Source organism: Capricornis sumatraensis, chromosome 3 (assembly GCF_032405125.1).
Source record: "Capricornis sumatraensis isolate serow.1 chromosome 3, serow.2, whole genome shotgun sequence".
NCBI classification, from domain to species: Eukaryota; Metazoa; Chordata; class Mammalia; order Artiodactyla; family Bovidae; genus Capricornis; species Capricornis sumatraensis.
The window spans coordinates 30,501,911-30,527,107 of record NC_091071.1 but is presented as its reverse complement, the minus strand read 5'-3'; the positions used below and the strand labels follow the sequence as shown (position 1 = coordinate 30,527,107).

General features: G+C 41.7%; 1 protein-coding gene across 2 annotated transcripts in view; it reads left to right on the top strand.

Moving 5' to 3' along the window:
- Positions 1–25,197, top strand: part of SHISA9 (shisa family member 9) — a 349,401-nt gene that overhangs the window by 4,334 nt on the left and 319,870 nt on the right. For both annotated transcript variants that reach the window (XM_068969222.1, XM_068969221.1), the window contains exon 2: positions 9,367–9,494. In XM_068969222.1, coding sequence (XP_068825323.1) covers positions 9,367–9,494 — 128 coding nt within the window. The remainder of the gene's footprint in view (positions 1–9,366; positions 9,495–25,197) is intronic.

Below are 25,197 nucleotides of genomic sequence, written 5' to 3'. Positions count from 1 at the left end.
TGGGGCTTGATTGTTCTCTGTTGTGGGATGCAGTCTGGTGCATTGCTGGCTGTTTGGCAGCATCTCGGGACTCTGCCCCCTTAGGTGCAGGTGGCCCCCACACACAATTAAAATATCCTCAGACATCGCCAAAAGTCACCCAGGAGTGGAGTCACTCCCAGTCAAAACTGCTCATTTAGATTGAATTGCTATTAGTATTTTGTCACGTTTGCTTTATGGCTATCTCTCTCTCCCTCTTCCTTCTTTCCTTCCTTCCTTTTTTTCCTTCCTCCCTCCTTCCCTTCCTTCCTCTCTTTTTTCCTTTTTTTCTGGCTGGAGCAGTTGAAAATAAGTTGCAGATATGACACTTCGTCCCTAAATACTTTAGTGTGGATCTCCTAAGAACAAGGACATTTCTCCCACATAACACAGTTCCAGTATCCTGCCCCCAAAAAGGAACAAAAATTCCATACCATCATCAAATAGCCAATTGTATTACTGTTTTCCCAGTCATACACCAGAAATGTCTTTTAGAGATTGGGTTTTCAAACCAGGATTTCGGTCAAGGCTCACTACTTTTGGCTGTGAAATCTCTTTAGTCTCTATGGTGTATGGTGTTTTAAAACCAACTTAGAACCAATGACCAACATTTAAAAAACTGGGAGGTTTCGCAGAGAAATCCCGATTTTATGATTTCTCTTGAGAAGCCAATAGATTTTGGTAACCCTGGACCTATCTTTTCAAGTGGCATCTGTTCCCTTTAGGACCCCCTCAGGTTAATTTCACTTGCCCCCACCCCCAACCCCGGTCCCCAGTTCAGTCAGTCATGTTCCCTGCAGTCCCCATAGAGGTCGTTGGGCTGACCTGAAGAGAAATGGGTTCAAGTCAAATGGCTCCAGATTCAGTCCCAGCTCAGCCACTTAATAGTGTGAAATTTTGGGAAATTTGTGGCTCATCTCTGATTCTAGATTCCTATCTTTAAAAATGGGATGATGAGGGTCCCTATGTCATAGGTCTGTGTGAAGACTCACTGAGACTGAGCTTAGAAATCTCATAGAGCAGGACCTGCCACAGAGTGACTGCTCCGTGACTATTGCCCTCTATCATCATCCTTATTATTGGAACTTTCTCCCCCTTATCTATGGAAGGAGGTGAAGTTGTAGTCTGGAACTCTGTGCCTAGTTCTTGCTCTGCTGTGTCTATTTAGCTGCGTGACGTTGGCCAAGTCTCGTCACCTCTTTGGACTTGCATCGAATTTTAGCAGGACGGGTGGCAAGTTCAGTAAGTTCTCATTAGTTATCTGTTTAATACATAGTACTGTATATACGTCCATCCCAATCCATCCCACACCCCCTCATTGGCCTGGCTAATATTCAAGGACACTTGCTGGGTCTGCTATTTTCCATAAGCTTGTGTGTAAATTCTCATTTAATTTCATGTCCCATGGAGGTCAGCTTTATGACAATCTGCTTTTCACAGAGGCACAGATTGCTTTTCAAGAGGATGCAAAATCCCTTAGGGAGTGGAGGAGCTGGACTTCAGGCCCAGACAGTCTGAAGCGATGGCACGGGTCCTTGACCATCAGGCTGCACTGCCTTGGAGCACTGACATCCAGGACTTCAGTCTTTGCCGATCACAGAGAGGTGCCTGATGCCCTGCAAATAAGAGTGCACACGTCGGGGCTGGTTCAAGGAGCCTGAGTCAGATCAAGACTATGGATGTTTCCTGCATCTGCCCCTGGGAGGGCCAGCCCTCTTGGCAAAGGCATTAGTGAGGGCAGGAATGCCTGTTTGAAGCTCTACATTTGAAGCCAGTAGGGAACGCATGTCATTATCTTGCCCACCTTCAAACAGTCAGAAATCCAAGGGGCAAATTACATAGCGTCATGTCCCATGTGTTTTTCAAACATGCTTCACGAACGCTTGAGTCTCTTGCAAAGAAATGGCATCAAGTGAGAAACGTCCCTCCTGCTCTTGCCTTTTCTCTCTTATTGCAGCTCCCCCCACCCCCCCATCTCCCTTTTCTTATACATTTATGGTTATCCTGTGGCTTCCACCAGCTGCCCAGGCTGGAGAAGCCCATGAATGCATATGCTGTTGGCCACAAAAAGTCTCTAAGTTATTTTTTTAATTTTAGTTTTTAATTGGAGGATAATTGCTTTACAATGTTGTGTTGGTTTCTTCCATTCATCAGCATGGATCAGCTATAGGTATACCTATGTCCCCTCCCTCTTGAACCTCCCTCCCACCCCTCACCGCATCCCAGCTGTGTAGGTTGTCATGGAGCACCAGCCTGAGCTTCCTGCATCATATAGAAAATTCCCACTGGCTATCTAAATTATTTTTCCTTGCAGAATATGTTTTGTTTCTCTTTGGGCATTGAGACCCTACATTTCAAAAACCAACTTTACTGGAGTCTAATTTGCACCATACAGTGTACACATATTATGTGTAGTTGGATGAATTTGGACACATGGCTACACCTGTATAACCACTACTCCGGAGAGTAACCTCATGTCCATTGCCCTCAGGTCCTTGAAAAACAAGTGATGCTTCTGGTACAAGAGGAAAATCTCAGGAATCCCATTCAAGTGTTTAAAAGTCAGAAAACAGTTCAGACCTTGGAACCCCTGGAGGCTTCGGAGCAAGATGTTGGAACTCTACGCTCTATTTGGCGATGTTGGGGTCTTTTATTTATTCACTGTAATTGGAAAGAAAAGGGATGCAGGCTTTTCTTTTCATTCCTCAGATATGCCGTGCTCATTGCTGCCTTGGAGTTATTGTGTTGGTTTGCCTCAGATTCTCTGGCTGGCCCTTTCTCAGCATTCAGGTCTCAGCTCAGTGTCACCTTGCCTGAGAAGCTGTCCTTGATCCCCTAGGCTTATTTACCAATGCTCCCCCACCCCCTCCAGCCCATCACTCAATGTGATTTGCTTCGTTTCACATTACAGTCTAAAATGAACCTACTAATGTACTGGTTTACTAGTTTATCATCTGCCTCCTTCCATTATTGTTCACAGTAAGGAATGCAGTCTTTCCCCATCTGTCACTTGAGTCCTGGTATAGTACCTGGCGCACAGGAGTTCTGATGCCTGACATCCTGGTTTACGTGACATAAGGTACCTCCTCATTCCATCATTCATTTGCTCATGGATGCAGGCATTCTGTAGGTGTTTATGGAGTACCTGTAGCAGATCCGGCACTGGACTGAGAGCCGTGAGACCGCGAGGACTAGTGCAGGCACAGAGCTCATGGTCCATGGCAGGAGATGGGTGATGTCCAAGGGAATGCACAAGTGAGCTGACACTAAGTTGAACCTTATGAAACTGCCAGGTTTCCATCATCTTCACCCTCAGAAATGGCAGTCTTTCAGCTGTTTGGAACTGGGTTAAGGGATATCGAGGAAAAGTGTAGTTTCTTCAATAAGGTGCCTTTATTAAGCCAGAGTTCTCCAGAGGAACAGAATCTTTAGGAGATCTGCCTAACTAGCTACTTATCTAGAGATACAGACTTGCCACACATGATAATGGAGGCTGGTAGGGAGAAAATCTGCAGAGTCAATGTCCACGTTTTTTTTTTTTTGTTTGTTTCTTCTTTTTTTGCTTGTCGTCTGTGCCTCAAAGCATGTGGGATCTTCGTTCCCTGCTGCTGCTGCTGCTAAGTCGCTTCAGTCGTGTCCGACTCTGTGCGACCCCATAGACGGCAGCCCACCAGGCTCCCCCGTCCCTGGGATTCTCCAGGCAAGAACACTGGAGTGGGTTGCCATTTCCTTCTCCAGTGCATGAAAGTGAAAAGTGCAAGTGAAGTCGCTCAGTTGTGTCCGACTCTTAGCGACCCCATGGACTGCAGCCTACCAGCCTCCTCCATCCATAGGATTTTCCAGGCAAAAGAGTACTGGCGTGGGGTGCCATTGCCTTCCCTGACCAGGGATCAAACCCATGCTCCCTGCAATGGAAGCATGGAGTCTTAGTCACTAGACGACCAGGGAAGTCCTAAAGTCCCAGTGTGAATCTGAAAGCCTATAAGTCACTGTAGAACCATGAGGACCTGATGTCCTAGTCTGAATACCATCAGACAGGAACATTCTCTTTGTTGGGGGAGGATGAGGCTTTGTTCTATTCCAGTCTTCAACCGACTGGATGAGGCTCACCCATGCTGTGGAGGACAGTCTGCTTTCCTCAGTCTATCAATCTAAATGTTAATTTCATCCAAAAACACCCACTCGGGTATCCAGAATAATCTTTGGTCACCCTGTGGCATCCAGTCAAATTGACACATAAAATTTACCATCACAATACCTTTAGGATCTTGCTCTTCCGAGTGTGGACCAGTGGTCTCTCCATCACCTGGTCCCAAATCTCAGGGCCTGCTGCAGACATCTTGAATCAGAATCCACGTCCTAACAAAACCCCCTAGGTAATCCGTGTGCACATTCAAGTTTGAGAAGCACTCAGAGTGTGTGCTACACATAAATACCAGTTCCTTGGGCAATAGTTTGGTTTGTAGTACATAGTTGGTTATTTCCACTAATTCACTAAATTAAAAAAAAAAAAAAAAAACACATCCCTAGTTGTAACATGGGTTTTAGTATACACTGCAATATATGAGCTTCCCTGGCGGCTCAGATGGTAAAGAACCTGACTCCAATGCAGGAGACCCAGGTTCTATCTCTGGGTTGGAAAGATCCCCTGGAGAGGGAAATGGCAACCCACTCCAGTATTCTTGCCTGGAGAACTTCATGGACAGAGGAGCCTGGCAGGCTACAGTTCATAGGGTCCCAAAGAGTTGGACATGACTGAGTGACTAACATACACAATATATGCACATACTAGCAAACAGTTATTAGGTACACTATAGCATTTATTATTTTTAAAATTTTTATTGAAAGATAGTTGACTAACAATGTTATATTAATTTCTGCAGTAAGTGATTCAGTTATATATATTCTTTTTCATATTATTTTTCATTATGTCTTATCACTCAGAGAAGGCAATGGCACCCCACTCCAGTACTCTTTTGCCTGGAAAATACCATGTCCATGGGGTCACTAAGAGTCGGACACGACTGAACAACTTCACTTTGACTTTCACTTTCATGCATTGGAGAAAGAAATGGCAACCCACTCCAGTATTCTTGCCTGGAGAATCCCAGGGATGGGGGAGCCTGGTAGGCTGCTGTCTATGGGGTCGCACAGAGTCGGACATGACTGAAGCGACTTAGCAGCAGCAGCAGCATGGCTTATCACAGGATATTGAATATAGTTTCCTGTGCTATAGTTGTTGTTCAGTTGCTAAGTCATGTCTGGTTCTTTGTGACCGCACAAACTGCAGCATGCCAGGCTTCCCTGTCCTTCACCATCTCCTGGAGTTTGCTCAAACTCATGTCCATTGAGTCAATGATGCTATCCAACAATCTCATCCTCTGCTGCCCCTTGTCATCTTGCCTTCAGTCTTCCCCAGCATTAAGGTCTTTTCCAGTAAGTCAGTTACTCACATCAGGTGGCCAAAGTATTGGAGCTTCAGCTCCAGCATCAGTCCTTCCAATGAATATTCAGGGTTGATTTCCTTTAGGATTGACTGGTTTGATCTCCTTGCAGTCCAAGGGAGTCTCAAGAGTCTTCTCTAGCACCACAATTCAAAAGCATCAATTCTTTGGCCCTTGCCTTCTTTATTGCCCATCTCACATCCATACATGATTACTGGGCAGTCCATAGCTTTGACTATATGGATCTTTGTCAGCAAAGTGATGTCTCTGCTTTTTAATACCCTCGCTAGGTTTGTTAAAACTTTTCTTCCAAGGAGCAAGCATCTTTGAATTTCCTGACTGCAGTCCCTGTCGCAGTGATTTTGGAGCCCAAGAAAATAAAGTATATCAGTTTCCCCACCTATTTGCCATGAAGTGATGGGACTGGATGCCATGATCTTCATTTTTTGAATGTTGTGCTATATAATAGGACCTTGTTGTTTAGATAGACTCTAAAGCATACATAAGAGCAGGTATATTAAACATAACTGAAGGTGAAACAAATATTTACAATTTGTTGCCTATGGTGATGACTTTGGTAGTAACACACTAATGTGTGTTGAGGATGAAGCTCATCATTCATACATGGATCCATATTTTGAATATTCTTCATGAGAGTGTGAATTATTTTTGGCTGATTTCATTTTGATCTGAATAGGCCATCATTTTTTCTAACCTCCTGAGAAGCTGTTGAAGAGGAGAGGGTCCAGTCTATCATTTCCTGCCCTTGTGTCATCAGTATTGTCTCCAGGCTGTGGTTTTGTTATGAGGGAACATTCTTAAGCCCCATGCCCACCTAGTGATGGTTAGCTTAGTGCAACTAGATTCTTTGCTTGCACATCCCTTTGGGGGTGGATATAACTACAGCACAGCTGATGCACCCTAAAGATGCTGCCACTGACAAGGTTGGCACCTTGGTCCAAGGTTCTTGATTCTCACCATCTGACATGGGTGTTCCAAGTGAGGGCTCCAGCCTCAGTTCACACATTTATTTCTTATTTTTAATGACTAAAGACCGTACACAGAAGTTGTCATATTTCCTTCCCCTGCTGCCAAACTATATTAGGCATTCCCCGAGTGAGTGGACCACACCTTGAAGACACCTTGTCCAGGATACAGAGGCTCTAAGAGTCCCTGTCCTCGTGCCTCCTCTGGGAAGGGCTGCCTGGGGGAAAAGTATCCTTGACTTTCGGGTGAATTTCATGAATTTTGGCACTCAGCAAGAGCCAGGGAATCTGCCGATGGCAGTGCTGACCTAATTCATGGATAGCCACCCTGATCATTTACTCTGCTATCCTGTTGAACGTTCAAATATTTTGAAATTTTGGAGAGAAATCTTTAGAGAATGTGGTGAGAACTCTGGCCTCTTTTTTTTTTTTTTTTTAACTTGATAGTGTCTCAATCTGCCTTTATTTATTTTTATTTGATTATTTTATTGTTTTGGCTGCAGTGGGTCGTCATTGTGGTGTGCGGGCCCTTCATTGTAGACTGTGGGCTTCACTAGCTATGGTGCGGGCTTAGTTGCCCCTCGGCATGGAAGATTTTAGTTTCCCGACCAGGGATCAAGCCCTGTATTGGAAGGCAGATTCACTGGATGGCCAGGGAAATCCCAAACTATGGCTTCTTGTTCAGGAAAAATGCCCAAATAAAATTGCTGTTCAATTCTAGAGGAGTTCAGAGATCCTCTGAAGTTCAATAAAGAACCTATGTATCTATTTATTTTTATTTTAATATATTTCTTAAATTTTTTTTTAAACTGGAGGATAATTGCTTTACAATGTGTTGGTTTCTACCATTCATCAACATGAATCAGCTTACGACAACTTCTCATTAGTTATTGTTTTACATATGGTAACAGATATATCTCAGTGTTGGCCTCTCAGTTCATCCCACCCTCTCCTGCCCACACTGTGTCCATAAATCTGTTCTCTATGTCTGGCTCTCTGTTCCTGTCCTGCAACTAGGAAAGAACATGTTTAGAAGTGAAAAAAAGGCAAATTAGTTTTGAGAGACGTCTGTCTTGTGTTTCAAACATTTCTTTCCTGAAGCCCCTCTCAAGTTTCAGGTTCTGCTTACTGTGCAGGGTCGGCAGGAGCTTAAACAGTGATTTCAAAGACATTCAGGTTTGTATCTTAGTCCTTCCACTGATTAGCTGGGTTAACTTGGGCATGTGTGCGTGCATGCTAAGTTGCTTCAGTCGTGTCCAACTCTTTGCTACCTGATGGACTGTAGCCCTACAGGGCAGTCTTTTAAAAAATATTTATTTATTTATTTGGTTGTGCCAGGTCTTAGTTGCAGCATGTGGGATCTAGTTTCCTGACCAGGGATTGAACCCAGGCCCTCTGAATTGGGAGCTTGGAATGTTAGCCACTGGACTACCAGGGAAGTCCCGCTGGGCAGTCTTTGTTCTGGAGAGTGGGTATAGTAATCCACACCTTGTAATGCTCTCCCACTTGTTGGCTGCAGTTCAGCTTTATTAGCCTTCTTGTCCCTCAGATCTGAAGTCTTCCAAGCCTCAGGGTCTCTGCACTTGCTGACTCCTCTGACTGGAATGTTCTTTCATCCTCTTTATGGCAGTAATACCTCCCTGTTCAGGGCTCAGCTCAGATGCCTCCTCAGGAAGGCTTTTTCCTGATCAGCCAATCTGTCAGTTTCAGACTTTTTTTTTAAGTATACAATGCAGTGGTTTGTACTATATTGAGAAAGTTGAGCAACCATCACCACTGTCTAGTTGTAGAACATTTTCATCACCCTAAAAAGAAACCCCTCCCTCATTAACAGTGACTTCCCATTTCCCCTCCCACACCCTTGGCCCCTGGTAACCACTAATCTGCTGTCCTTATGGATTTTCCCATTCTGAACATTTCAAGTAAGTGGAATCACTTCACCTCTCTGAGTCTTTGTTGACTCATCTGCAAAGAAGGAGTAATAACCCTCATGATGTGTTTATGTGCTGCCTAATTGAATTAAGGCATGTCACGTGACTAGCATAGTGCCAGGCTTATGGGAAGTACTCAATAAATGTTACTGATTGTTACTAATACTGGGCCGTAGCTGTACCTGAAGTGTTGATCTAGGGTTAGCAAGAGTACTGTGCTGTGCTTAGTTGTGTCCAACTCCTTGTGACCCCATGGACTGTAGCCCACCAGGCTCCTCTTGTCCATGGGATTTCCCAGGCAAGGATACTGGAGCGGGTTGCCAGTTTTCTTCTCCAGGGGATCTTCTTGACCCAGGGATCAAACCCATGTCTCTTACATCTTCTGCATTGGCAAACATATTCTTTACGACTAGCGCCACCTGGGAATAAACTTTTTTTTTTATTTAAATTATTAGGATTAGTTATAAAAGGTGACTAAGCTTGTTGGGTGCAGACATATTACATATATCCATCATTTAATCCTCTCAATATCTCTATAAAGTGGGTAACACTGCTATTACATCAGTAACATGAGAGGTGTATGAATTCTTCTGCAGGAGATCCTTATGTAATCTCTAATTGCAGTGATCTTCTTTACTTATGTCTTTTTCCCCTCCACCCTAAGTAAATGGCAGCTCCATGGAGAAAGGGGTCTTGTCTTTTGTTCATAAGCCCAAAGCCCTGGTAGCTCAGATGGTAAAGAATCCTCTGCCTGCAATGTGGGAGACCTGGGTTTGATCCCTGGGTTGGGAAGATCCCCTGGAGTAGGAAATGACAACACACTCCAGTATTCTTGCCTGGAGAATCCCATGGATAGAGGAGCCTGGTGGGCTACAGTTCATAGGGTCACAAGGAGTCGGACATGACTGAGCCACTTTCAACTTATAAGAATAAGTGGGTGCTAGTCATTGTTTTGAATGAATCAATTTAAACTTTCTCTCCTCTCAGGGCCCTTGCAGACGTCATGAGGCCACAGGGCCACTGCAACACTGACCACATGGAGAGAGATCTCAACATTGTGGTCCACGTCCAGCATTATGAGAACATGGATACCAGAACCCCCATAAATAATCTTCGTAAGTATATCTCTCCATCCAGTTCCAGTCCCGTGGGGTGACCCAAGCAGTGGTCACACCTCCAGATTTCATAGTGTGTGTTTGGGTTCATGAGGAGCTTCTCTTTGTTGAATAAGAAGTTTTATTTTATTTCTTCTAGATCTAACTGTGGGTGGCATCCTCAGATTTCACTTTGTTTCTCCATTAAAGAGTCATCCACGTGGTGGATTTCTCATGGTTGGTTCTTCTGTTAACAGGCCACTTTGGAGGTTCATCTTGGTCATATGTTAACTAATAGCTCTTTTGGCTGGTCATCATGATTAGGTACTTAGCTAACCAAAGGATTACTTGGTTGGTTCATCCTAGATAGTAAATCTGTTAGCCAATAACCTATTTTGTTGGTTCATCTTGATTGGGTAATCTGTTAACCAATGTTTCATTTGCTTATCTGTCTGCCTCATGAGGTAGACCAGTTGTCACTTTTTGGTTTCATATGGCTTTCAGCTAACAGATACTGGTTCAGAAGAATTAGATTTACTTTTCATGAAACCAGAGTTTCATAAACATAATCCACAAACTCTGTGTGTGTGTGTGTGTGTACCTGTGCATGTATGTGGGGGCTTTTGAATTGTGGTTATGTTAGTTTGGGTGTGTACCTATGATTCAACAGAAGCAAATTGTTCTGTTGTTCTCCCAGGGGAAAAAAGTTGCATTTGCTATTGTGTTTCAGTAGGTATTCTTTAGCTGACAGAGCATACCTGGGAATCTTAGCATGGTCCCAAAGATTTTCTTTCCTTTCAAAGGTCAGTATATACAATATATATTATGGAGCTGATGTACTGACTATAGAGAGTGGGGAAAAATCAGATTGTTTTGTTTTTGACAGTAGTGTACTCTCATGGTTATTCCTAGCAATTATGTTTTCAAGTAGGCCCCACATTAAAGTAATGTGTAGGGCTTGGTTTAAAATAATAAAAGCCAGAAAATTTAAAGGATGCATTTAGTTGTAGCTGGAGGTTTTTTAAAAACAGAAACAGTTCTGGCATTTTTGCACGTTTTTCTAGTCTGGGTCACCTTTGCTAGAGTTCCACCAGAAACAGCATTGGTGTTTTATTTGCTGAATCATAGTTTTGCACTGTTTGGTTGCAAATTTTCATGCTCAATGGGTAGAGGAGTAAGTCTGTGGAATTTGACATTGGTAATGCAAATTATCTGATTCTGCATGGTGATAATTGCTCATGGCCTTGGAAATGTTGCAGTATGTTCACAAAGTTGATGTGTATGTGGTTTGAAATGGTTACTAAGTAGAAAGTCTTAAGTTCCATTCTATTAAATAACTTGACATTATTTATTTATGAACTGGATCAGAAAAATGATGTGAGAAATAGCCACATGTTAGAGCAAAATACACAGTCACTGGAAGTTTTATGACCAAATCTCACAGCCCTGAAAGGCATGGTGAATCACGCCAACTCCGATATAGCAATTGTTGCATCCAATTCTGGCTTTGATGGGAATGAACACATCCTCTTTCAGAATGCAGTGGAAAATAAGTTGAACCTAGGTGTATATGTGTCCTAAATATCATAAGCGAGTGAATATGACCGTGAAGTAGAGAAAGCTGAAATGGTGTTGAGTCCCTGGCTATAAAAAGGTGGCTGTTGAAAGTTTCTCACTTGAAGTTTCAATTTCTAGGATGATTTTGAATCAGCTCTTGAGTGGAATAACAAACTCATTGAAGTCGCTCAAATTACACCACTCTGTCAGGCAAAAGGGCAGGCAACCTCAATGAATCTTGCTTTAGTAAGGGATCTTTGTTTAAAGTTGTACTGAAAATAAATTGTGGTTCAGAGATGGGTTTCTAGGTACTGAGTATTTCAGAAGTCTCCTGTGACTGACTAACTTGGTTTATTTATGAGTCTTGCTTTTAGTCTATATTTGTGTTTCAGTAATCAGTGATCTTTTACACCAAGGGAAAAAATGTGTCTTGTAATATTTTCCTGGGTGGAATTGCACTAGAGCTTTCCTGACAAACTGCAGGGGAGAATTCTAGGTACAATGTCACAAACATTGCATTCTCCTAGGAATTACCACAGATATTAATTTTATGTAGTTCTACTAGTTGGTTCCATCCTTATTTCCTAGTATTTTTTTTGGAATATCTGGAAAATAAGAGCATATAGCTTTTCTACAGGTTTACATTAATGAGTTTAATTTAAATAACAAAGTAATTCAGTAGTTGGTAGTGATAATATTTACTTGTAATGAAGTGTTTGTCTTTTATTGATTTACAGGAGCTCTTTACATACTATGGACACGTGGGAAAAATCACGTGTTCAAAAGAAACAATGATTTTTGGAGTTCATTGAGAAGATAAGAGCTAGGTGGCTGACATTATCAGTTATTAAAGGTTCAAGAAGCCACACAGTCTCCAGAGCCCACTGACTAACAGAGAACTAAGAGAGAAGGAATCTTGTCTGAAAATCAGAAAGTAAGACCAGCTCTTGGTGCCAGAATTAGAATGCCACTACTGAATACAATGGCATAGGAAATGGCAACCTACTCTAGTATTCTTGCCTGGAAAATTCCATGCACAGAGGAGCCTGGTGGGCTACAGTCCATGGGGTCACAAAGAGTCCGGGCACACAATGAATATAAAGCCCTTCTCTGGACATTATGGGAGCTACAAAGATTTACCGTTACAAAAAGTGGAAAGATGCATCTATTTGTGATCCAACAAGAAGGGGCACAATTGTGCCCTTTTTAGGGTGTTCTTCACTAAATATTCAAGTTGTGAGATTTGATTGAAGTTCCAACTTAAGTGTTATTTTTATCTCTGTTTGGTGCCCCACTTGACATTGCTTTAAGAGAATAATCATCTTCTCCTCTTGAGACTAACACTAGATCACTTTCTGCACTTTTCCTTATGCTTCAAACACTAAGAGAACCAGCAGTCAGTCTAGAAACCTGGATATTTGGAAGGAGGGGAGTCAGGAAGGACTAGAGTGAAGGCAAATAGGGAGGAAAAGGCTTCAATATTGGGAAATTTCTTTTGCCAACCTTTATCAGTTTCCTATGGTTTATTTTTCCTGTGATATAGGCAGGACTCGCCTTTTTTTATCTTCCAGCAGATGCTGTTCAGGGTCTTTTCAGGCATTCAGTGTTATTGCCTAAAAATATTTAGTCTGATAATCAAAAGGGCTTGGACCTCTTTGATTAACAGGATGTAGATTCAGATGAGAGAGTGATTTTCTGCAAAAGCTCCTCGGCTTCTGCGTAATTACAGTTTGCTTTTGAAGGCGCATTTTGTTCTCAAGTGCTGTGAACGTGCGCCGTCTCCCCACCCCAGCCGCCCTGTTTGCCAGTGACAGCCCCCCCAACCCCACCTTCTGAGAGTCCAGGGTAAATGTAGGCTTCTTTTAGTGTCAAGATTGTGAGATTTGAGTGAGGGACTGTGGGGACCAAATACATCCGGGATCAACATTTCTTGACTTGTTTGTGCTAAAAGCACGCTTCTTTTGCAATAAAGTTTTAATTTGGGAAAATTTTATATTTATAGGAAAGTAGCAAAGGTAATAGGACACAGAGTTCTCACCCACTTGCTCCTGATGTTAACATCTTACATTACTATGGTACACCGTAGTTATATGTCAAAACTAGAAAGTCAATATTTGTACATTATTTTTAGCCAAATGGTAGGTATTGTTTGACTCTCACTAGTTTCTTCTCCGATGTCCCTTTTCTGCTCCAGGATTCAATCCAGAACACTATGTTACAGTTATTGCAGCTGACTTGATAGTAGAATTTTGGTTGTGCAATATTGTTTAACGATGTGGCAAAGGCTGGAAACAACATGAAATAAGTCAGTGGCAATTACACAGCCTTTATTGCCACTGTATAAAGTGTTGCCCAGTGTCTGTGAAAGCCTCGCGTTAAGTTATGCACCTGCTCAGTGTTGGAATGGAACCAGCTGATGTCCTGACTGTGCTCTCATATCTATTCATGGGACAAAGGACCCTCACACTCCGTACAAACATACAGCTCCACTTTTGAATGGAGTCAATGTTGTAGTATTTATTTCACGGGCATAATCTGAGCAAGTGAGATCTCACCCCAAACTCTGGTGAAATGCTGACTTGCTGTTTCAGGGCATAGAACTCATCAGAAAGACCAGATTCTTATTCCAGCTTCTACTCCCACCCTATCCGTCCCCAGGACCATTTCTAAGCGGGTTTATGAGGAATCAGATGAAAAGCAGATCCGGGACTTAGTTTCTGAAGATGTTGTACAGCTCATGTTTAGGGTTAAATGGATTTTCATTCATTTGTCCATATTTACAAAGGCACCCAGGATGTCCCATACTCGATTTTTTTTGAAATACTAGAAGGAATATTCCCACATACTTTCTAAAAATTGGGAGGAATTAGCAACACGGGCCTACTGTATAGCACAGGGAACTGTCCTCAATATTTTGTAATAAAGTATAAAGGGAAAGAAGGGCTTTCCAAGTGGTGCTGGTGGTAACCTGCTGGCCAGTGCGGGAAACATGGGACAGGCGCTTGATCCCTGGGCTGGGACGATCCCCTGGAGGAGGAAATGGCAACTCACTCCAATATTCTTGCCTAGGAAATCCCATGGACAGAGGAGCCAGGCAGTGGGTTATAGTCCATGGGCTTGCAAAGAGTCAGACATGACTGGGTGACTGACACCTTTACTTTCATTTGGGCCAGGCACAGGTGCTAAATGTTTTGAATATATTAACTCCTTTAATATGCAAAACAATGCTTAAACAGCCTAGCTCATTTCTGCCTCAGGGCCTTTGCACCTGCTGTGCTTTTTGTCTATAGCACAGGATCCCAGGCCTCTTGCACCTCATCTGTTGCCCCTATTGCCACCCCACTAGAGAGGACATCCTTGTTTACCTCTGGCTCCCAAGTCACCTACGGTTCCCCATTTCCCCACTATTCTCTCTATAACTTTTGTATTCTCTGAAGTTGTCATGCTCATGATTTAAATTTATTCCTCTTTCACTATATTGTAAACTCCACAAGAAAAAAGCTTCATATTGTCACAGCTGTACTCCCCACGGCAGGACTGGGCTGGCTCATGACAGAAGCTCCATAAATTTTTGTCTAATAAATGAAAAAGCCTGTGGAAGAGGTATCGTTATCCCTGTTTTATGAAGGAGAAAACCGAGATTCATGGAAACTAAAGAACTGGCATGATAACTGAGATTTACTTTTAACATTGCCAGGAATATATAAAATGGTGGGGTATAGTAGATGAAACAAAATGGGAAAAATACTATTATTACAGCCAGGTAACCAACTACATGGGGATTCATTATTCTAGTCTATATTTGTGTATATTTGAAACTAATAAAATTGAAAGTTACACAGCTTGTCCACCATAGCAGAGTTAATTCACAGAGGAGCTGGGATTCAAACCCTGGTCTGTCTGAGTCTGTAGCCTGAACTTTAAATATAAATTTATTTATTTTAATTGGAGGTGAATTACTTTACAATATTGTATTGATTGATGTATGGCAAAACCAATACAATATCATAGCCTGAGCTTTAATGGAGGCATGTGGGTGATCTTCTGGTGAATATCCAGGCTTAGGAAGGATGAGAATCAGGACACCTGAGGGACTTAAGGAAGTAGAGTGGGTTAGTATGCTCAATCACAGTGTCTTTTAGTTCACTTTATCCAGAGAGAGAAAATGTGGTTGGTTTCTGACCAACCGTCAACCTGGCTCCCTTGAATCAGTTGTCAGACTCCTGAGCAATCAGTTGGGTGGGATGGAGAATGTCTCAGTCTCAGGACTTAGGCGGGACTAGTCTCCAAGCAGGCTATGTTTGAGATGCACAGTGGAGATTGCTGTTTTAAGCTTCCTAGGGGTAGGGGCAAGGATTACATGTGTTTTATTCTTTTCTGCACCTCCACTGCCTGGAAATTACAGAGTTCAACAGACATTTGTCGAATGAATGATTACATGCAGCTGTGAATGGCTCCCTTGCCGGAGCTCCGTAAGAAGTCCAGGGGAACCCATTAGCAGGACCCTTGAGATTTTTGAGTTTTGAGGAAGCTTGGCTAATTTTGACTCATATGAGGCTCTAACTCTCTTCTAAGAAGTGACAGCTACCAGCACTCATGTTCCTGAAATGACTGGACAGGTAGTCTTTCCATCTGAAGATCTATGACTGCAAATAGTGTTGCACACAGGTCAGTAGATTATAGCATTGCTAAGAGTTAGGGGGTTGGGCCACACTGGGTCCACTAGAAACACTTTAAAAGAAAACCCTTATTTGGTTGCATTGGGTCTTAGTTGTGGCCCATAGGATGTTCATTGCATCATGTGGGATCTTGTGTTGCAGCACAAGGGCTCTCTAGCTGTGGCTCAGGCTTAGTTGCCCCGTGGTATGTTGGATCTTAGTTCCCCGACCAGGGATCGAACCTGGGTCTGCTGCATTGCAAGGCCAATTCTTAACCTCTGGACCATCAGGGAAGTCCCTAAAAACATTTTTAGGTTTAGTGCTGTGGCCTGAGTTCACTTGATATGGTTTTAGATTAGAGCCCTGGTTTTCTCCTGAAGTATTCAGCATTATAGATGGAATCCTAACATGTGATGTTGCTCATTTAACAGTAGACTGTTTGTCTTTGAGATAGTGCAGTGAGGGTGTGGGAGATATAGGCTTGAGGGGTGGACATCGTTGGATTTGGGTATATGTATGCTCTGTCATCTGTGAGCTGTGGAATCCTGGAAATATTAATTTAATTCTGTAAACTTCAGTTTTCCATTCACTGAAAAGAGTGAAATAACATCTACCTTACAAGTTTGTTTTGGAGATAAAAGAACACATATGAAAGATTTAGTTTAATGCCCGGTAACATATGTATTGATTGTTACTGTTATTATTTGTGGAATGGCTGAGCATTGATGCTAAGGTGGTCCATAGCCTAGGGGCCAGTGATGCTCATCAGCAGCATTTATCATGCAGTTGTCTTCACAGTGAACATATTTTCATCCTGCCTGTTCATAACCCCATTTGTGTGTGTGTGTGTGTGTGTTCTACTACTGTTTCGGATGTAAATGAGAACTGAAGAAACTGTCAACTCTTTCCCGAAGAAATAACCGGGGTGCAGCAGGTGTCCCGTTCTTAGCCATTTGTTCCTGTCTTATGTTTTCCTTCGAGTCCCATTAAAACACATGAGCTTTTGTTCTGAGTGTTGATTTTAATATTTGCTTACACTAGCAGACCAGACCCATAGAAATCTGTCTGGCCCCAAACATGCCTTGTATTTCCACCTAGAAAAATGAGATTGTGTGTGTGTGTGTGTGTGTGTGTATGCACAAGCAACAGAAACAGATCCCTTAAAAGAAAAAAAAAGTAGCACTTTCTGTAAGTCATATCCTGGGCTCTTTTCAAAATTGCTACTAATGCTGGCCACATGGCTTTGACTAATTGGATCTACATTGCCTTTCCAAAGTGCTTCCAACCAGCTGTAGGACTATTTGTAAAGAAAGCCCAAGTGCTTATCACAGTGTCTGGTTTAGTTTAAAAGATGCCAAGTTCTGCTCTTTCCATTCTAGGGAAAGCCTATCCAGCTCCTTTGGGAGAGCATTTCTATTTAGGTATAGGGACTAAAAGATGCAACATGCTTGTTATGTGATTGACAGGGTGGATTAAAAAAGAGAGGAATACATGAAATAATAACGTTTGTTCTGCACCTACTACATGTATGCATTTTCCTTCTCACAACAATCCATGAAATAATTGAAATAGGTACTGCACCCCCATACTACAGATGAGGAAACTAGGGCATTGAGAGTTTAAGTAATCTGCCCAAGGCCCCTACATATTTGATAAGGAGTTCAGATCCTAGGGCTTCCCTGGTGGCTCAGATGGTCAAGAAACTGCTTGCAATGCAGAAGACCCGGGTTCCATCCCTGGGCTGGGAAGATCCCCTGGAAATGGGAATGGCTACTTACTTTAGTATTCTTGCCTGGAGAATCCCACGGACAGAGGAGCCTGGCAGGCTATAGTCCATGGGGTCGCAAAGAGTCAGAAATGACTGAGCAATTAACACTTAACACTTCAGACCCTAGACATGGATTCAGGCATGAACTCTATTCATGACTTTTCTCATTTCTTTCAAGGACATGCAGTGGATGACATACCAGATTATGTCTTTTCTCCTACTCCCTTTTATTTATTGATCCTCATTAAGAATCACTGTATTAGACGACACGCTTCTTTGAAAATGGACCAACTGGATAGAGCCATCATTTCTGGAAGATTCAGATATTCACCAATCTTTGCTTTCTTGTCATTAATATTTCCATGTCTTCATCAACACTGAACTAAAATTTACTAAAATTCTGCTATGTGTCACACAATGTTCTGTGAAAACTGGAGGTATGAGGGTGAATGAGAGAAAAATAAGAAATATCCTCCTGGAGCCTGTGATGCAGTCAGGGAGGCAGAAGGGGAAATAGGTACTTGCAAAGCAGTGTGATGGGAGTAAGTATGGAATGTCGTGGGAGCATCATGCTGGCCTCCTCAAAACACCTGGGGCTGATGGGGAGGGAAGGGAAATGACAGATTTTCCTGAGAAATAGATATTTTGTTCTGTGAGAGAAATAGTCCCCAACAACTTTCCAAGAACCAGAGTGAAAGAAAGCAGAAGATTTTTATGTACTGACTTTGCTGCTTTTGATTGAGAAGAGGATTACCAGTCCTAGAATACAGATCTCTCTTGCACGTCTGATTGGTTTTATACAAAGTATATAAGGGGGGAAGAGGATTTGGTCCTTTAGGGTCACACTGCCTTTGGTAGGAAAGTTAAAGTGCCATGTCTGATGCGGGAAGCCCAGAACTTCAGGATCGGCTTTCAGGTTTGAGTACAGATTCTTTGCAGAACAGTCTCTGTCAGCTTGCTGTTCTTGGAGATTAGCACTGAATATTTTTTTCTTCTTCTTTTTTTCTTTTCTGAGCATTGTGGGATCTTTTTTGCCTGACCGGGAATCGAACCTGTGGTCCCTGCAATGAGAGCACAGAGTCTTAATCACTGAACTACTATGGAAGTCCCTGAATATTTTCTTCTTTTAAAAATAACAGCCAATATAAAATTAAACAACATAGTTTAATACCATAATGCATATATTAAAAGAATTTGTAATAAGGCTTTAGGAAAAAAATCCCAATTAAGAATTCTCAGTAAAGTTAATTACAAGTTGAAAAGGAAATCCGGTCACATTAGTCTGAGAATGCAGTTAATGAAACTAAACGTAATCATAATCTGAATATTTCATTGAATGGAGACTTAGACTCATTAATTTAGGTATTAGGCCTGGAGTTGTGTGCTCACACGAAGACGGCCGAGCGCAAAGCAGAGCCTGGATTTTTACACTTTGAAAGCCAGCCCTTAGTCCAGGGAGATTTGTCCATGGTGCTGAATCACACCCCGGATGTATTTATTCAAGCCACCCAGCAAGAAGTCTATCTTACAGAATTTCAGAGCTAGAAAGAACTTTGGGAGTCATTTTGCCTTTGGTTTACCACATTTTTGGTTTCAAAGGTGACAAAAAAAAAAAAAACACAAAACAAGAATGGAGGGACCAATATGTGTGCTTTCAATTTTGCTAAGGAAGATAATGATGTAAAAAGTAACTATGAAAGCAGCATCATTTCACAAATGATATGGGCATTGTAACACCAAACATTTAGGTTAGATATAGCTCTCAAAATAAAATACAACTCCTAAACTGAATGAATTTGATTTTATGAAAAATCTCATTCCAACATCCTTATATTATCTCTCTGGTTTTTTTTTTTTTTTTGGCCACCAGTCAGTTGAAAGTGAGAACACAGACTTACATTTTGGGGAATTACTGATTATTCCTTAAATGGTTTGCTCATCGGATGAGTATGTATTGAGTACCTACTATATGGTAGGCACTGGGGCTTAGTGCTAGGGATATGGAGATTGGCATTTTGTGTGTGTGTGCGCGCATGCATATATATGTATGTAGGTGTATATATATACACACACATGTATATAGGGATATATATATGTATGTATGCATGTGTATATGACTTCATGGAGCTTAAAGTCAGCCCATTCTTTGAATTTTACAAATAATGAGACTGAAGTACATGGAAATGCATGGGTTCTGTTTTTCTTTCTAAAGTGACACAACCGTGAAACTTGTGAAGTTAACACTGTTTAGAAAACATTAGTGTGCTTCCCTGGTGGTTCAGTGGTGGAGAACACACCTGCCAATGCAGGAGACACAGGTCCTATCCCTGATCTGGGAAGATCCAACATAGAGTGGAGCAACAAAGCCCATGAGCCGCATCTATTGAGCCTATGCTCTAGAGCCCTGGAGCTGCAACTGCGGAGCCCACGTGCTCCAACTGCTGAAGCCCACACACTCTAGAGACTGTGCTCTGCAACAGGAGGGGCCATAGCAGGGAGAGGCCTGGGCACCGCAATGAAGAGCAGCCCCTGCAACTAGAGAAAACCTGCACAGCAATGCAGACCCAGTGCAGCCAAGAAAAATAAATAAATAAATAAAAATAGAATCATTTAACAAATTGTGCAAAGCAGATTAGCTGAGATATTGATATGGTTGTTAATTCAGAGTGATGAAAAGTGGATGAATGGCTATTTAAAAGTGAATATTTAGGACACAATTACTGATCACAGATATATGTTTACTTGGCGGTTCTTGGAAATGGACTTAAGGATGTGAAGCACAGGGATAGACTTCATAGTTATTGGTGCAGTTCCTCCTTAGTTTGATGCCTTAACTGTTATCCAAAGAAAGCTGTTTAAAATATTAAGATACTCAGATATTTTAACAAAATATTGAACTGCCTAAAGCCCATGAATTGAAAGTTGTGCAAGGGGCAGCATGTAATTTTTTATTTTCTTTATTAAGTACTAACAAGGAATGGAGAAAGCACCTCATTCTTCAGAGGCATTTTTTAAAACTATTTAGTGCATACATTCAAAGTCAAGGAAGGTCCTCAGTCAAACAATCCTTTGATAATAACTGACAGGGGTATTGTATGAGCATGTTTTACTTTTAAGAGAGAAATTGCATGTTTAATATGTTAAAAATTGTATTAGTGAAGACAAGAATGTGCACTTTAAAAACATTATTTCATTGAAGTGTAGTTGATTTACAATGTTGTGTGTGTGTGTTTTTAATATTTACCTATTTATAGTTGTGCTGGGTCTTTGTGGCCAGCACACATGATCTTTAGTTACAGCATGTGGGATCTAGTTCCCTGGCCAGGGATTGAACCCAGGCCCCCTGCATTGGGAGCTTGGAGTCTTAACTTTTCCTACAATGTGGTGTTGATTTCTACTGTTTAGTAAAGTGGTTCAGTTACACATAAGATGTACACCTAAAGACATGAGAGAATATTGTCTCTGTTTAAAGAAGACATAAATAAGGCAGTTTCCCCCAAATCCATAGACTAGAACAATGATTGAAGTTAAACCCTGATCCTGCTTCTTTTTTTCACTGAAGTATAATTAACCCACAACACCATGTTAGTTCCAGATACACAGTGTAGTGACTTAATACTTCTGTATATTACCAAATGTTCATGACTGTATAAGCATATTTTTAAAAATTGTTCATTATGAAGATTTTTGTTCTGCTAATAAGCATAGAGGTGGGTAGGTTCAGATCCTGGTATGGTTCTTTAAACATGTAATCATTGTTATTTAATTTACGTGAGTATTACACCTATGGGCTTCCTTCATAGCTCAGTTGATAAAGAATCTGCTTGCAGTGCAGGAGAAGTGGGTTCGATTCCTGGCTTGGGAAGATCTCCTGGAGAAGGAAATAGCAACCCACTCCAGTATTCTTGCCTGGAAAGTCCCATGGACAGAAGAGCCTGGCAGGCTGCAGTCCATAGGGTCGCAAGAGTTGAACATAACTTAGCGAATAAACCACCACCATTCTACATATAATTATGAACCTCTTCACATAATGTGGTACTGAAAATCTTGCTTCTGTCATTAATCATCGCCTCTTTGTAGATACAAAATAATCTCCAGTCGTAATGATTATTAATTCTATGTAAATGAGACCATTTCATTTTATTTCAATATGAATAAGGTCTATCATGTTGTTGAACTGCTTGGAAGAAAAATCACTTAGGGTTGCTAGGAGGTAGGATGCACGCCAGGAGCTGCTTGAAGCTACCTTGCCATCACAAGGGGAGGGAGCATCCTGCCATGGGATAAAGACATGGAAGAGAAAGGCAGAATGGAAAGGGGGAGAGAATGAGTTTAGTTCTGATATTGTTTGAGTTCCTGGATCCAGCCATACCTGAAGCCACGGGCCTTTCCGTAACAGAACAAATTTCTTTCAAACTCAATCAGCTTGAGTCGGGTTTCTGTCACTTGCATGGGAAAGAATGCTGATTTCTATAAGCAAAATCTACCATCATAAATTACCCACAGTTTCCAATACTTAGGTTATCTCATCTAACTTTTAGAAAAACCACCTTGGGACTATTGCCTCTTTAGCTGGGATACTCAAATGTATCCATAAGTATGCTAAATCTGTCGTGATTTTATTCTACCAGTCTATGACCTCTTCTCTGTGTATCTCTATTCCCAACATTTAGACTTGAAAACAATTCAGTTCAGTTCAGTCACTCAGTCATGTCTGACTCTTTGTGACCCCATGGACTGCAGCATGTCAGGCTTCCCTGTCCATCACCACCTCCTGGAGTTTGCTCAAATTCATGTCCATCGAGTCGGTGAGGCCATCCAACCATCTCATCCTCTGTTGTCCCCTTCTCCTCTTGCCTTCAATCTTTCCCAGCATCAGGATCTTTTCCAACACAGTAGACAGTGAGTAATTACTTGGTGAATAAACTAATGAAGCCCAGCCACTTAACTAGCTGTGATCGGTCTAAGGTAAGAGCACTGGTTAAGTGGCAAGACAAGGATTAGAATCCCAAACTCCAAACCCCAGGTCTAGTGCTCTTGCATTTGACATTGGGCAATTTGGGTCATAGCGACATTCGGGGGTCTTCACCTGAATTTCATTTGCTACTTCCTGCTTAAAACTCTGCAGGTGAGCTCTCCATTGCCCATTTCTGTGCAATAATGATAACAAACTCCTCACTTGCCTACTTGGTCTCGCATAATCTGGCCCAAACACTGTTTCACTCACTTGACCACTGGGAGCTCTCCTTTTTCTTATTTAAATGAACCAGGATTGCTTTTGCCTTAGGTAAGGACTTTCTTTTTGCTTTTCCCTCTGCCTTCCCCACTCTCTGCATCGTTTAGGTTTCTGCTAAACAGTTATGCTCCTAGGGAAGCCTCCCTATAGAAAGTAGCTCACCCTACATATGGACTCCCACAACCATAACTCTCTATTAGGTCACCACTTACTTTTCGTCATAGCTCATATCACTGCCTAAACATCAGCTTGCTTATTTGTTTCTTTAGTAACTTCCCCATCCAAAGGTCAGCTCCACAAGACCAGGGAACTTGTCTCTCTCTTTATGTTAGGTGCTCAATAACAAAATTGTTGAATAAGTACTGTCAAAATACAACCCTGAGGGACTTCCCTGGTGGTCCAGTGGCATGCTTCATATGCAGGGGGCAGGGTTCAATCCGTGCTCAGGGAACTAGATTCTATGTGCCACAACTAAGGCCCAGTGAAGCCAAATAAATAAATAAAAATGAATATAAGAAAATACAATACTGAGCACATTTCTCAAGTAATTGCTACTCACACTTTTTCTTGTCAGTTCACCAGGGTTTTATTTCTTATGGACTAAACTTTTAGCGCAGTTATCAAAGTTTAGCAAATGCCAAGTTGCATACCCAGAGAAATTACATATAATAAAAAAATCATGAATATATATTCCAGCATCACCTGGAAATTACATGTAATAAAAAAATCGTGAATACATATTCCAGCATCACCTGGAAATTACATATAATAAAAAAATTGTGAATACATATTCCAGCATCACCTGGAAATTATGAAGTGTCACATCAAGTTCAGTCCACCAATTTGAGCACAATTGACTTTTTTCAATAGCATTTTCTCCGATGTCATTCCTTTGGACTTCTCTGTGTCTTAGGTCCCCCACAATATCCCTTCTCCATCTTGGCTCTCAATTTCATCACCACGAAAGCAAATTAAGGAGGGAGTTGGGCGTATTTAACATTTTTGAAATAACTATGTTGTGTTGATGTGCACAATTAAAAAAACTCAACTCCGGTGTATGCCAAGTAACCATAATAACAGCCTGCTTAGGATTATAATGTTGATTTTCAAATATTGCCAAGCAGACTATTAAATCCCAAACAGCAATGTTCCACATTTAATTATTATATTTAAAAGGAAGTCTTAAAATCCAGAGGGAGGAGATGGTGGATACAAAGGAAAAAAAAAAACAAAACAAAAAACCAGCAGATCCACCGATTCATTTCATATCCCATAACTGGACAGCCCTCCAGTAGCAAACCATATGCCCTTGGGTATAATATCTATGGTTAAGATCAAGTACTTAGCTACCTTTTGACTCTGAATTCCAAAATGCCCCCAATATGCCACCGATCTTATAATCCTCACCCTCAGAGCAAAATCAGGTCAAGCTAAGAAAAGCACTCAAGAACAAAAGATGCAGTCTCTGAATTTTCCATCACGAATGCTCTGAGCATCCTCTGCCCCCCAAGGATACTTTTTAGTAAAAGTATGGGAAAGAAATGGGATATATCATGGTGGGAAAGGGTGCAGACAGAGGACATCATTGTTGGTTCCCTTTGCCCGGTTTTCCAGCTTTGTATCCTGTTGTGGTTGTTTCAGCAGGTTATTGTTCATGTCAGCCCATTTGATTAAGCATTACGGTATGTGAAACACTTTATGAGGTTTACTTGGGCAAGTGTAATAACACCAATAGTTAGCATTTATTGGACCTTGTCTGCCAGGTGTTTCCAATGTATTATCTCATTTAATTCTCTTAATGAGCTGGTATGGTGGCTGAGGTTATCTATATCTGACAGAGTAAACAGATATAGATATCAGATACCATGTATCAGAAGCTATGCATATGATGCATGGATTCAAATACACTGTTTCAGTATCAGTTCAGTTGCTTAGTTGTGTCTGACTCTTTGTGACCCCATGGACTACAGCACGCCAGGCTTCCCTGTCCATCGCCAACTCCCGGAGCTTACTCAAACTCATGTCCATTCAGTCAGTGATGCCATCCAACCATCTCATACACTGTAGTCTGACTTCAAAATCTGGGTTCTTTCTTCTACCCAAAGTAGGCACACGGATTCCCTTTGGGGTGTTGGGAAGGGGCTGCCTGAAGAAAAGTGCTGAAAGGGAGTTTTAGATTAGAGTCAAACCCAGTGGGCATGAGTGCTCTAGTTGATTAACTGTGTCTGCTGTGAGCGCTAGCTAGGAGCATAGTGTTGTTTGCCTTATATTTATACTCCTATTGACATAAGTCTAAGCACTTATGATGTTTTTAATGAGGGAAGATAAATGGAATATAAACTGAGGGAATATAAACCCACTTGATGGATTGGGAAGGTCTCAATGCATGATGCCTAACATATGGTGTTTGGATGCATAGTAGGTGATTAGCATATCTTTAATGAATGGATGAATACATGAGTGGATAGTCTGAGGCATATTACAACCCTTTGTTCTTCTAGGTTC